Source organism: Apaloderma vittatum, unplaced genomic scaffold, assembly GCF_000703405.1.
Source record: "Apaloderma vittatum isolate BGI_N311 unplaced genomic scaffold, ASM70340v1 Scaffold33279, whole genome shotgun sequence".
NCBI lineage: Eukaryota > Metazoa > Chordata > Aves > Trogoniformes > Trogonidae > Apaloderma > Apaloderma vittatum.
Genome location: NW_009735161.1, coordinates 294 through 13,531, shown reverse-complemented (window position 1 = coordinate 13,531; position 13,238 = coordinate 294). Strand labels below are relative to the sequence as shown.

The 13,238-nt window shown below is 42.2% G+C and overlaps 1 protein-coding gene across 1 annotated transcript; it reads right to left on the bottom strand.

The window, feature by feature from the left end:
- Window positions 1–790: 790 nt before the first annotated feature.
- Window positions 791–12,870, bottom strand: LOC104268165 (serine/threonine-protein kinase SIK2; the record flags this gene model as incomplete). Its single annotated transcript, XM_009876506.1, has 12 exons — window positions 791–3,823; window positions 4,615–4,846; window positions 5,358–5,633; window positions 6,345–6,570; window positions 6,811–6,933; window positions 7,578–7,727; window positions 7,946–8,169; window positions 9,129–9,252; window positions 9,364–9,488; window positions 9,765–9,926; window positions 10,135–10,198; window positions 12,742–12,870. Coding segments are annotated over 12 exons (2,256 nt in total), but the record flags the coding sequence as incomplete, so codon positions are not given.
- Between the last annotated feature and the right edge of the window lie 368 nt (window positions 12,871–13,238).

Sequence of the window (13,238 nt, the reverse complement as noted above, 5' to 3'; positions counted from 1 at the left end):
ACCTGATCCAGGTAAAGGTGTCCCTGATCACGCAGGGAGGTTGGACTAGATGACCTCTGCAGGTCCCTTCCAGCCCAACGCATTCTATGATTTTGGCCATTCCTCCGCCAGCCCATGCTGGGTAAGTAACACCTCCACCAGCTTCAGTGCTACTGTCACAGCCACGCTGGGCACTCTCACAACTGCTCTTGTGGGAGCTGAGGTGCATCCCCACCAGCAGCCAGGGCAGGGCTGGAGCCTCAGCTCGTTTGTAGCCAGCCAAGGCCCCTCCACAGCACAGGGCAGCCAGTGCTGCACACACAGTCCCAGGCCAGCTAAATCTGTTTAATACAATTTGTAATTTCAAAATTTTATAAACCCCTTGTATTTTAAAGGAGAAAAGCCATCACCCTGGGATCTCCCCCTCTCTCCCTGCCGTCCCTTTTGCTCTTTTTCCATCACTGCCTTAATCTGGCAGGGGCCTCTTTTTCAGATCAAGGTGACACGGATGGAGTGCTCATCTGGTAACGGCTAAACCACGCTTGACCATTTTCACTCCGCAGACCTCTCTTACTGTCAGATTTTATAACCCGATTAGTATAGACTTGGGTTAGATTCAGACAGATTGCTTACCAGCGAAAGGCTCAATATCCCATTATCAGATTTGTGAGCCCGCCATTCCTCCTCATTTAGCATGTAATAGAAAGTGTCAGTAATGTCCTGCGGACTTAGACTTTAAAATGAGTCTTAACTATGCAAGTCATACGCACGTCAGGAGAAAATACTTCACAGAATCATCTGCAGGACAACAATTTTAAAACGTTTTTTATTTAAATATTAAATAAAACACATCAACTAATCATTTTGGTGTACACCTCTCATTTTAACATAAGAAATAAAATGATTGTTCAGTCATGATAAAAAATAAACTATACATCTCAATTAAACCAATCACATAGTGTCTTTAAATACCCTATTGCATTGCAGTCTGCAGAACAGCACTGTCAAGATATCTACAAAAAAACCCAAACTATTAAAATGACCTCTTTCTGCTTCAGCAATAATTCCAAAGAGGTTCTACAGCAATTGGAAAAGAAAAAAAATACTATGAAAGTAAAGTGCTTGTCATTGCTCAGGACAGAAAACAAACAAATCTGTGGCCTTTTGATCCATGGCATTAAACAAAACAAATGTTGAAGGGGAAATTCTGCGTTTCAAAAGTGTGTGCTACCCCTTACAAAACTGAAGGCAAAGTTGCTGCTTTGCGATGAGCTGGCTTCTTCTTGCCCTCCTTTCCAGCCATCTCCAAGCAATCTGTTCTGGTTTTGGGGTTGGGTTTTTTTTGTTGGTGGTTTTTTTTCTTTGTTGTTATTGTTGTTTTAAACCACTACAAATGAGCATGAGACTTTGGTGTTTTCTCTGCTGCAAGGCACCACTCATTAACAGAAATTCAACTCAAGCAATTTTCTCTCACTTTAAAAATTCCAGACCACGCAGCAGCAGTGGCAAGCTGGAGATGCACCAATATAGACACACAGATACAACACACAGATAACGAGGTCATTTATGGAGAGCCACAGACAGAGCCACACGACATCTTCAACCCTTCCTACTCCCACCAATTAACCTAGTCGATCTTTGGCTTTTTTCTTTTTAAAAACAAAACAAAACAAAAAACCAAGTATCTATATTATTTGCAAATGCGTAATACTGCAGGTTGCATGAAGCCAAGGTAACTTGAAGGCACCCTGTGTCACACGAGGGAGATGGGTCCTTTAAGCATTTAGAGAGAATGCAGCTATTTTCTGACATTCGGATGGCATCTTTCAGCCCAGCTGGCTCACTGTTTGCTCAACTGCTTCCAAAATTTGCACGCCCTACCTGACTCATTTCTGTAGGAGCACAGTCTGTTCTCCCCTTTATACCTAAGCACAACTTCTGTTGATACCAATGGAAGTCATGCTCTGCCTTGGAAGGGGAGTGGGGTTTATACCAGAAACACAATATAAGCATATTACAAAGTATAAAAAATAACTAGTGTTATATAGTTTTCTGCTTCCTATTTATATACATATACAGCTTTAAAAACCATACGAAAAAACACCTATCTAATCCAAAACCTTTTGCTAATACGCCAAAAACAAGCCAACCAAAAACAAACACCCAAAGATTGTGCTGTTTTACCCACTTTTGATACAGTTTTGTTCAGAAATAGCTGTACTCAGAGTAGAATTCTGTTCTAGCCTATTCCTTTTGTCTTTGTCAGTATATAATTATAACCTCAATATTGCACATTTCCCCAAGAGTCAGTTCTGTTTGGACCCTGATAATGAAATGCATAAAAACACAATTAGCAGCGGAAATAACAATGTGCAGCACTAAGAAATACCCCTCAGGCAACTTTGCAGGCAGCCTCAGGGAAGGCTTTTCAAAAAGAAAAGCCTTCCCATCACCCGACTGGTTCTAATGCTTCTCTTCTCAGTGCCTCTACAAGAATATGAAAAAAGTTAGCGTTTATAAAAAGATTCCTAAAGATTATTCAGACTGACAAAATATATGGATGTGTGCACGTGTGTGTATATGTATACAGACACACACACACCACCCCCAAACAAACATGCCTGCAAAAGACCTGACATTATGCAATTTAGATCCTGGTATCAAGGGATACATTTTGAATAGATTACTTGCTTCTGTACTAATTAGAAGGGCTTTTTAAGCTTTGCCAGCTGATGTATGTAGCAAGAAGTTCACAGTTTTCATTTAAAGAATATGCTATCCGGGAGGTGTGGAATGGGGATGCTGGTTCCTTTAAATAAAATGAGTGTTAACGAGAGGAAAAAAAACCCCAACAAATGGCAATGCTTCCATTTTTGTCTTCTATGAATGCGTAATGCTGCATGCCACTGGTTTTCTGTTTATTTTCTTTAAAAGAGGTAATCATCTTCACAAACCCATAAATGAATATTGTGAAAAAGGGAGGCTCTGGTCCCTTCTTTGAAAAGCCTCTCCCTGCTGTGTCACCACTCCTGACAGCTGCTAATCTTGCATAACAGCAGAGCTGTATTGGTCTGACTTGAGTACAGTACCGAAGAGTTCTTCCCCAACCACATCCCTCCCTGTCCCCACAAATGCCCCACCCATCTTCCCTATCATTATTTTTCCTTTAAAAAATTCAGTTTCTATTCATATTTGTTCAGTGCAAGAATAGTAGAAGCAAAAAGACATACATATTGCTTGTTTCAGTTCTATAAAGTTGCTAGCTTTCTGAGCCAGACAGCCTCTTCACATACTTCAAAATTTATTGCTTCTGAGAGTCACTCGTCCACACGACACCAGCCAGCCATGGATGCCCACACACCATGGATCAGTGGTGGAAGTTCTTCTCAACAAGGGTAGTGTGAGCTGTAGCAGCCGGGGCTCTCATTTGACCAGGACGAATTTCCCGAGCTGGCTGGAAGTCAGGTCCTCCATCTCACAATCCCCGTGCTGCAGAGTGACAGTGTCATAGCTTGGGGACTGTGCAGAGAAACTCTGTTGTTGAGAGAAGGTGGTGCCAACTGGAGGAACATTGCTGCTGATGTACAGGTGCGTGTCTAAAAGGTGAGCTGCTGAGGACACTGGTGACACGCTGACACCAAAGAAATGAGGTTGGAGCAGCTGGCTGTTGCCACTGAAGGCCAGCTCAAAGGAGTTCTCTCTTTGTAGCTCTGACAACAGAAGAGAATTGGATGTTTTGCAGGTACCTACGCTATCAGAGGAGGGGACGCCATTTGTTGCAGAGGCCTGAGAAGTCTGGGGACAAGCTGTCTGGAGTAGCTGGTGATGCTGGAGCTGGAGCATTCTGAATAAAATTCAAGGGTGGAAGAGATTAATTTGCACTGCTAGCACAGTTTAATATTCTTCCTCCCCTCTCACCCCTAACCCTGACTAGAACTTTCCCTTTTGTTTCCTTCTATCAAACCTCTTGTTACACATCCAGTACAATTAAAGCGAGCTGACTATGTCAGGTCATGTTTTCACTTGGCTTTTCCTCATGTTGGAGGGCAACTATCACCAGAAAGTTATCTAGTCACCATTTGGCCTGTTAATAATAGACGTTCTTGAGACAACCTGTGCACATAAACCGGAAACTCCATTTTCGATGTTGCTTCTGTGGGAATGAAGAGGTGCCACCACACATGACATTTGAGGCTGCTGGAATTGTGCCTCCTTTGTGGGCTGTAACTTTTCCAAATTACAAGGTCTCACTTCCTTGCCATGGGAAAATTACAGGAGAAGGCAGAGGAGGAAAGAAATCATTCCCAAAACTAACAAAGAAAAACACAGCTTGCAATGGGGAGAAGTAATGTTTTCCCCCACAGTACCAAACTGCTTCTCAATTCAGCAACCTTCAAATATTTGGATGTCGAGACTTTTAAGTGGAGCTGCACGCCCTGTGTTACGTATGCCAGTGCAGGAAGCCACAAAGGAAGCCAAGCAGTTTATCTGCTGCCACAGAGCAAACATGGAAGACTGGAATCACCAGTGACCAAACTCTCCAACCTCTTTTGCTGTGATTACTCCTCCCAGCTTTGCCCCTAACCAGACTTAACCCAATGAAAACAGCAAAACTCCTCCTGGCCAGCTTCTCACCTCTGCTGCTGTAGCACCTCCTCTAGGAGGCTCCTTCCCTCTCTGCTGCTCCCACTGCTGCTGTACATGCAGGTGTTCGGCTGCGTGTGCTGGAAAGGGCTCATAGCACTCCTTGCTGCCCGAGATGAGGAGGACTGACACACCTGCCGAGCAAAGCCTTTGATTTTATTCAAGCCGAGAAACCCCTTGGCTCGAGCGTTCTTCCGCAGCTGCTGCCTAAAAGCCTTCAAGCCTGTGGAACATGAGGAAAAGAAATGCACTTTAATCCTCCTTAGCATGTGCCTAGGAGCCTACCTTACAGATCAGCCTTTCTGGGCAGCTGCCTTCATTTGTGTGAGAACTGCGCTACAAGAGACCAGGACTCTTCAGTTCACGTTCACCCCTCTCCCTGATGGACAGAGCAAAATTTACATAATAGAACAGGGTTTGGGACAGCTGCACACGTGCCCAGCAAAGGAGAAACCTGATAGAAATCACAATGTTGTGCACTCTGTATTTTAGGAAGAGGGTGGAGCCTGCCATCCCACTCATGGCAGCAGAGACATCTTCATGGGCGTGCTGAATCAGTATCTGAGAATCTCTCATCTAGGCACCTGATTCTCCCTCAAGGACTATAAACACAAGAGGCAGAATAACAAGGTGGCAGGCCTCAGTGTAACACCAACATGGGCAAGCAAGTATCCCTTTTCTAGAGGTGGTTAGAAGGGTGCAATCCCCCAGCTACGAAGCAAGGAAGACATTACCTTGAGTTAATGAGGTATCAGATGCTCGTCTTCCCTCTTGGAAGCTGACAGGCAGAAGAGAAGTACCTCCCACGCAGCCCTGGGCTTGTAACACTGGAGCATCAGACTGAGAAGCTAGGAAGGCCGACGTCATCCTAGCTGTGGCTGGGCTCCCCATCATTACTTGACCTGCCAAACAGCTGCTCAGGGCCACTGAGCTGTCATTTGAAGATGAAGTAAGGCAGCTGTCTGAACTAGTTCCCTCTGTGGGGCTTGCAGAAGAGGAAATGACTATACCTACACAGGGGAAGGAAGGAGAGAAAGAGCATTCCCAAGATGAGTACAGGAAGAAACAAACATGACATCAGAGCCTTCTGCCTACCTACAGTGGCACTAATAAGCACCTGCAAGCTGAAGAGGTGTCCAGCAACTCATGTTGTCACAGGGCTTGACTCCAGCAAGGGGTCATCAACGAATAAATTAAGTTTGGGCTCTTGTCCAGCTGGCAGGGCTCTGCCAGCAACTCCAGCACTACCAGGCTATGGTGGATCAGGCCTACAGCGCTTCTTTAGCACAAGAACTCTGACACAGGATTATTGTTTTATGAACAGTTTTGCTTGTTTGTTTAGCTGACAGGGTCTGGATGTGTACCAAATAAAGTTAGTGACGACCTTTTCTTTAAATTCAGGCACCCCCACCTCCTCTGGTACAACAGTGGAAGCAAACATAAAAGAGTTATGTCCTGCTTGTGAGAATGCTCCCCTCTAAAGTGATCTAAATGAAATATAACAGTGCTATAACAGTGCAATGTCTCCCCATTAAGGGCCATGCTTATTTGTGGGAAGACAGAACTGTGAAGGGCAGAGTGCAAACCTCTTTTTTGAGCCTCCCTATCCCAGTCGAGGTAAAATCAGTGCATACTCCCCAGGCATCTGTCCGCTATGGCACTCCTCCTCTGTCCTTTTCCTCTAACTAAGGACACCCTTCATCTCTCCCAGACTTACTTACATGGAGGGGCATGCTGATAGAAATGAGTCGTCACTTCAGCCAGTGTGTGCCTCCTGCTGGTGTTGCTAGGGATGTGGATGGGGTGGTCATAGGCCTTAATTTCATCTTCCAGCTCCTTCTCCTGCCTTACTTCTTCATTAATGGTGGTTTCTAGCAGGCTGTTGGGGGAGATGGAGCGGTTCCGGAAAAGCCCATTGAAGTTGGGATCCACAGGAAAGAATACAGGCTGTAAAACATGTCAGATCACAGACTGAAGGGTGTATTGCTTATTTATGTACTATTTTTTAATACTCTTCACAGGCCTGTGGCATGTCTTCAGTAGGCATGTTGTTTGAGAGGATACTATGACACCATGCCCAAATGCCAAACAAACGATTAGAGGGAGAGAATAACAGTCACAACCCCTGTTGTTTTGGATTGGCAGAACAATGGGAAAAAAACACACAGTTTCACTGAGAACACCAACCTGTAATGGATTGCTCATGTCACAGTCCATTTCTGCCTGCAAGGATGGCTGAATTAGGCTCTGAGGTTGCTGGTAAAGCAGAGATGATCGCAGAGTTTCACTAGTGAGACTGTCCTGAGGCATCTGGAGAGACAGAACGATGCATAGAAGTCATCACATACATCGCAGTTCCATGTGACTTTCCAGATATTGGAGGCTCAAGGAACTTCAGAGCTACGTTCCGCGCAAGCTTTCTTCATGTACTATCTATGATAATTAACAAAGCTAGTCTTTCAGTACCAACATAAAACACAAAACTCCTTCTACTAAGTTAGGCAACTTAACTGGAAGTATAATTTGAAAAGGCACCCAGATCACACTTTAAAGGAGGAGGAGGTGAGGAAAAGAAAGAGAGCGTCAGAAAAACACACAAACTGACTCATGGAGTAGTTCTGAGGATCCTATAGGGCATGTAACAAAGAAGTGTAACCGATTCATGCCTAAGGACAAATTTTCTTGAGAAGCCTAATCTTCCTGCTCACTATTGACCTGCACTGGAGGCAGACTATTCTTTTGGCCATGACCCAAGGTCACTTCTTAGGAAACACACCATTAGTATTCACTCAGCCTCCTACTGAAGAACAGTAGGCTGTGTCCTATCAGAGGGCACCAATATCAGAATTGGTTTTCAGAAGCCTTAGAGTTAGTACCTTGTATCTTCCCGTAGCAAGGGGCAGAAAAAAGAGAGCTCACAGACACGGCTTCCCAGTAAAGTATGTCTTTCTTACCTCAACATTGCTGATCTCGGAGCTCCTTGGCCTTTGCTGACGGCCAGTTGCTGGACGACTCGATAGCTGGCTGCTTCGATACTCCTTGAGGCGCTCCAAGAGCAGGTAATAAATTGCAGCAAAATGGTTGTAGCTGCTGTTTTGCAGAGACTAGAAGACATTGAGAGGACCCTTGAGTTACACATAACTCAGGATATAACCAGCCAAAACTCATCACTAAGGCTTCACAATAGTGTATCAAAAATTACATAAAAGTCCAGAAGGGCAGTGAAGATTTTACTATAGCGACAAGGGATCGAGGCTAGCCACTGCACCATTGGCATTCTGATAGTCACTGAAGATGTACCTAAGGGGCAAGCATTGCTTACCTCAATAGTTCTTTGCCTGTCGATGCCAAGGGTTTGCATGATCCCAAGGACCTGCTCATTGTAGTCACCCAGGTTGGAGTTGTAGTTTTGCATGGAGAAGGACAAAGACTGCTGCTGCTGAAGAGATGGGTCAGCTTGCATCCACTTGTGCTGCTTTATTTGGGAAATGGTTATTCGCTTGGTTGGGTCCACAACCAACATCCGTCGGATTAGCGTTTCACAGTCTGGATGACAAAGAGAAGCTCGTGAGCAAGGGGTAAAAATAACAGCCCAGCCCCAGGTCACTGCTAAAAGACTTTCCTAGCAAAACCGTGTGATGTCTATGAAAACGGGCATTAAAGGCATCTAAGCAGCTGATGTCCACATACATTTCACAAAAGCCAACACACCACTACAGGAAATGAAGCTGTACTGGATAGTGGCAGGTTTCAGGCAGCCTTGTACCTTGTAGGAGAGCTAAGTTTTGAGTGGATGCAGGTTTAATGATGTTACCTTCCACTCAAAATAGGTCAGAATTTAGTAGTGAACCCCACTACATACAACCTCCTGGTCCACATATACTGCTTATTTGTTTATAACTAGTGAATCAAAGCCATTCATGGCTATAATGGATAAAGGTCAGACTTCAAAAGATACTCTTCACAGAGGCACATTCACTTGTTTTCAAATCCAAATCGGAGACAGGTGATATTACTCTTCGTTTCCTTTTTCTCACCAGACTGTTAGAGTGCTGGTGAAACAGTGCTAAGCCCCACTATTTCTGCTGTCCTTGACAGCATAGCCTCAGTAAAATATACCCCTTCTGCATAGCTAAAATATCTTAGGAGAACTACATCCATCTCAGTATTGTAAGCTAGTCTCATTAAAATCCTGGTTTCTCTCTTTTGTCAGTGGTTATTTTTCCAGCTACAGTGTCAAGTATTTTTGTAATCCAAAGAGCTACTCTAAGAAAGGAAATGACAGCCGTTTAGACACATCATAAAGCAGATATCAGAAAAAAAACACACGTGCAACCAGCACCTCAACCACATGTGCTGCCCTACAGAAATTACCAGATACATCAAGACAAAGTGATTGCCAGCCACAAAACCTGTCCCATCTGTCTTTTTCTCAAGAAGGGCAATGGACAGCTACTCCTTTATTTGTAGCCCCTTTTCTAAGACTAATGATCTGAAAAAAGCACCTTCGGACATGAAGTAAGGGATGCGGAACCGCCCCTCCAGCACTCTTTGCCTCAGAGTTGGTAAGTTGGGTCCGTCAAAGGGCAGAGAACCACAGACAAGGACATACAGCACCACTCCAAGGCTCTGTCAATAGGAAACATGACAGCATGTGAGTGACTCTAGTAGGAGTAATGATTTTGAAAGCCCACAGACCCTCAGTGTGAAGTATGATTTTTGAAGGAATACCAAGCTCACCCATATATCAAGATGAGGTCCTTCATATTCTTTGCCTTCAAAAACTTCTGGAGCTGCATAGGGTGGGCTTCCACACCAAGTGGAGAGGGGCTCTCCTGATTTGTAGAAGTTTCCAAAGCCGAAGTCTGAAATGGAGTTAAAAGTCTGAGGTGAGACATCACTCAACCATGTACTAGTATTTCAGAAGTAGCAGAAAAGGTAGAAAAGAGAGTAGATGTATACTTTGTTCTCTGCCTATTCATTTAAGCTATTCTCTTTTGTGAGGACATGTTCAGAGAAATACCACTAACTTTCGTTTTATTTTCAGTTACCACGAATTTATTTCTAGGCTCATCCTAGGGAGATTGAATTTGACTAGATGCCTAGTGCTGTTTATAGAGTAACTACATATTTTTTATTACCTGCTAATTTGATATTCATGTTAGCATCTAGCAGAAGGTTCTCTGTTTTGAGATCCCTGTGCACTATGTGATGGCTGTGACAATATTCCACTGCTGAAAGAATCTGCCAGAACTTCTTCCTTGCTTCACTTTCACTTAGGTGCCCATTGGAGGTCAGATGATCTGCAAGACAAAATAAAAGAGGTGCAAGATTTAGAAACACCCAGAGGAAATTTTTCATAATCCTGCAGGTGCTGTACCCACTGTTTGACAGCTGACAACGTCAACTCTAGATTTTTAATCAGAGTATATGTATTACTCAGGAATGACAACGATAAAGCCATGGTTTCTAAATCTAGAGAATCGTTAGCTCCAGCACATGAGGACTTACCAAACATTTCTCCATTCTTTGCAAACTCAGTAACAATGTAAAGCATATCCTTTGTCTCCATAACCTGTGAAGACGGGAGAGGACATGCTTAAAAAAAATACAGACCTCTGTAGCTTCGTTTGTTTTTCTAAGCGTATTCTCAAACATATCAGTTCAATTATTTATTTGCCGCAGCAGCTGGCATAAAGGCATCTAATTTTGCACCACAATGCTCTTTCCAAACAAACTGGTAATGAAAAAGATAATGAATCAATGCTTATGTGCCTACAATATACAATGGCCTCCCATGTCATTGTTCTTCTCACCATTACCATGCTACTAATCTCCATAACTGCTGAGCACTTCAATAATTTCACACACTTCCCTGAATTTATTTTTTTGTTGTTGTTTAATATGTATATATAGTTTTACAACTGATTTGTTATATTTTAAAGATGCAAGAGCACTTGAATTATACATAAAGTTGCCTTTGTTTCAAGGCTAGCAGATACTTAGATCAGGAAAGATATTTGCAACTTGCACAAATCGAGAAGTAGTATCGAATACCCCACTCCCATGTGGTGTTGGCTGGGGACATGGCAAGCCTCCCACACAAGTGACAATAGCTTGTTGTTTGTGTAACAGCAGTGCTCGAAGCGCACCAGCAACGGTCAATATATCACCCAGCATTCACCTATCAACCTAGAATCAACTTCCTTTGATACTTGTTAATTTTCTCCTCTAGATGAAAAAAATAAATAAAAAAAACCCCAAACCCTAAAACCCAAGCAATGAATGAGAAATGCTGAGCATTTCCAAACTCATCTTCAGTTACTATGGCACATCTTTCAAACGCTGCATTTCAGATTTAAAAATATAACGTTTCCCTGGAATTGGACTCTCAAGAAGGAGATATTTTGTTTTGGAAGGTGAAGGCTCACAACGACTTAACAATCAAAAAGGCGTCAATGCTACTTCAAAGGCTACAACTTCCGGGCTCCTAACACGTAATCTTTTTCGAAGACTCTTGTCCTCCCCTCACTACAAGTACACATAGACATGAAATGAAAACAAACAAACAGGGAGCAAAGGAAAAGTTTAAAAAACTGAAGGAAAGTGTCCTGGGAAAGTTGCCAGCTGGATGAAATTAAGACGCTGTGCTGAAACTAAAACAATGATGAAATAATACAAGAACACACACCCTACATTGGTATGTCATCTAATTCCATCCCTGCTTCTCAGTCTCCACCAAACAGGTAAAGCATCAGTTACAACAACAAAGAAAAGAAAACTTCACTGAAAAGAAATTATGGTCCACTACCAACGTCATTTGCTCCACCAACCAAAGTGGTTCAACTAGATGGAATTTAACCTGCTTTTCTAAAAGCTTCGAAATTGTATTTTCACCCACATCATTCCACTGAAATGAAATCAACTGAACTGTTAGAACGTTTCTGTATATCCTATACTGCCCTATGGGCAACAACCACGTCAGATGTTAACACAGAGTAATTTTTGTTATGATGGTTAATACTATAAATATCAAGCACTTCATGTGTGTCAACATCTTTAAAAATAATGCCTTGCTTAAGCACCTGCCTTACTGGCTCTTCAGCCTTACGCATTAATTAAATATTTTTTTTAAAACTTTTTTTTTTAAGCTAACGAACCCAACGGTAAGACTGCAGCTGATAATAGTGTTTACTACTGCACATGGACTTTCAGACCTGCTGCTTGATCCATCTCTACCCCCTGCCCTTCTAGACAGGTCCAGACAGACTGTGATACCTCATCTTCTTAAATCCACATGGCACTATTAAGATGATTAGGAGGAACTTACACCAAATGCTAATTAGATTGACTATTTAGAATTCACAAAGCAGTCCTTGCTCACTAGGCAGATGTGATCCAGTTTTCTGCACAATGCACTAATTTGTTCTTCCTGTTAAAAATACTCATCAGCGCAGAAACTGAACAAATCTAAACCAAAATTCATGTTGTGAAACTCTACAAGGGGAAAGATTTTTAAAATTCACTTTCAAAACTATACAAAGTGAAGAGAATAATCAAACAGGTCATTTTCGGACATATTCTAAGGCCAACATTTACTGGCTTTTTATTTTCTACTTAGATCAGAAATCCAATTCTTGGAATAGATTGCTGCTTAGATATTTGACTTTGATTGGTTTGGTTTAACTGTTGTTGATTTTAAATCTCTTCCACTTGTGGCAAGCTCAACTTTTATGCTTTCTTCTCTGCTATTCTACATGAGTTTAAGTCTTCCTCTTATCAAAAGCACATAAAAAGTTCCGGTCCTCTAAAGTGGAAAAGTAGAGGAGTTAGGAAAGGCAAGTTAATCATAGCAGTTCAGATAATCCGCTCCTTGGTCTGAAACAAACTGCACCCTAGTTTTAATTATAAATTTTACAGTGCATTTTGTCAAAAACGTATCTAACATACCAGAATCTTGTTCAAAGAATGATCAATAACTTTTAAAAAAACACTTTTAAGTGCTTTTCAGTATTTCTATATACATTCTCTCTGCAAATATTTGATGTAAAATCATGTGCAAGAGAAAAGCACAAGCATATCTCATCCGCATGCTGCACTTCAAAACTGACCTCTTACCTGATATAGCTTGATAATGTGAGGATGATTCAAAAGCTTCATTATCTGAACTTCTCTATAAATCTTCTCCAGGTTGCTTGGGTCTAACCTTGTTTTGTCTATTATTTTTATTGCAACCTGCAGATTAAAAAAATTAAACAACCCCAGGTATTACAAAATAGGTACTCTTACTGTTAAGACGTCTTAAAAAAAATACACCCCACCACAAGCACACACAACTCAGAAAATCCAAGTAAAGTAGCTTTTAAAGTACAGACTTGACAAAGCTGAATCTGTTTTTCTGAACCGCACAGAACTCATGATACAAAATGTTTTCAGTTTTCTTTTCTACGTCAAAGGATTACACATAAGGTAGTGAACGAACCCAACTGCAGAAATTAGCACTGGACAGGATTCGGTAAATCTTTTAATCCACCCCATGCCAGTGAAAAACAGATTCCTGAAACAGACTATTTTCTACTGTAGCGACCCATATGATTTTGACATGCACTAGATAT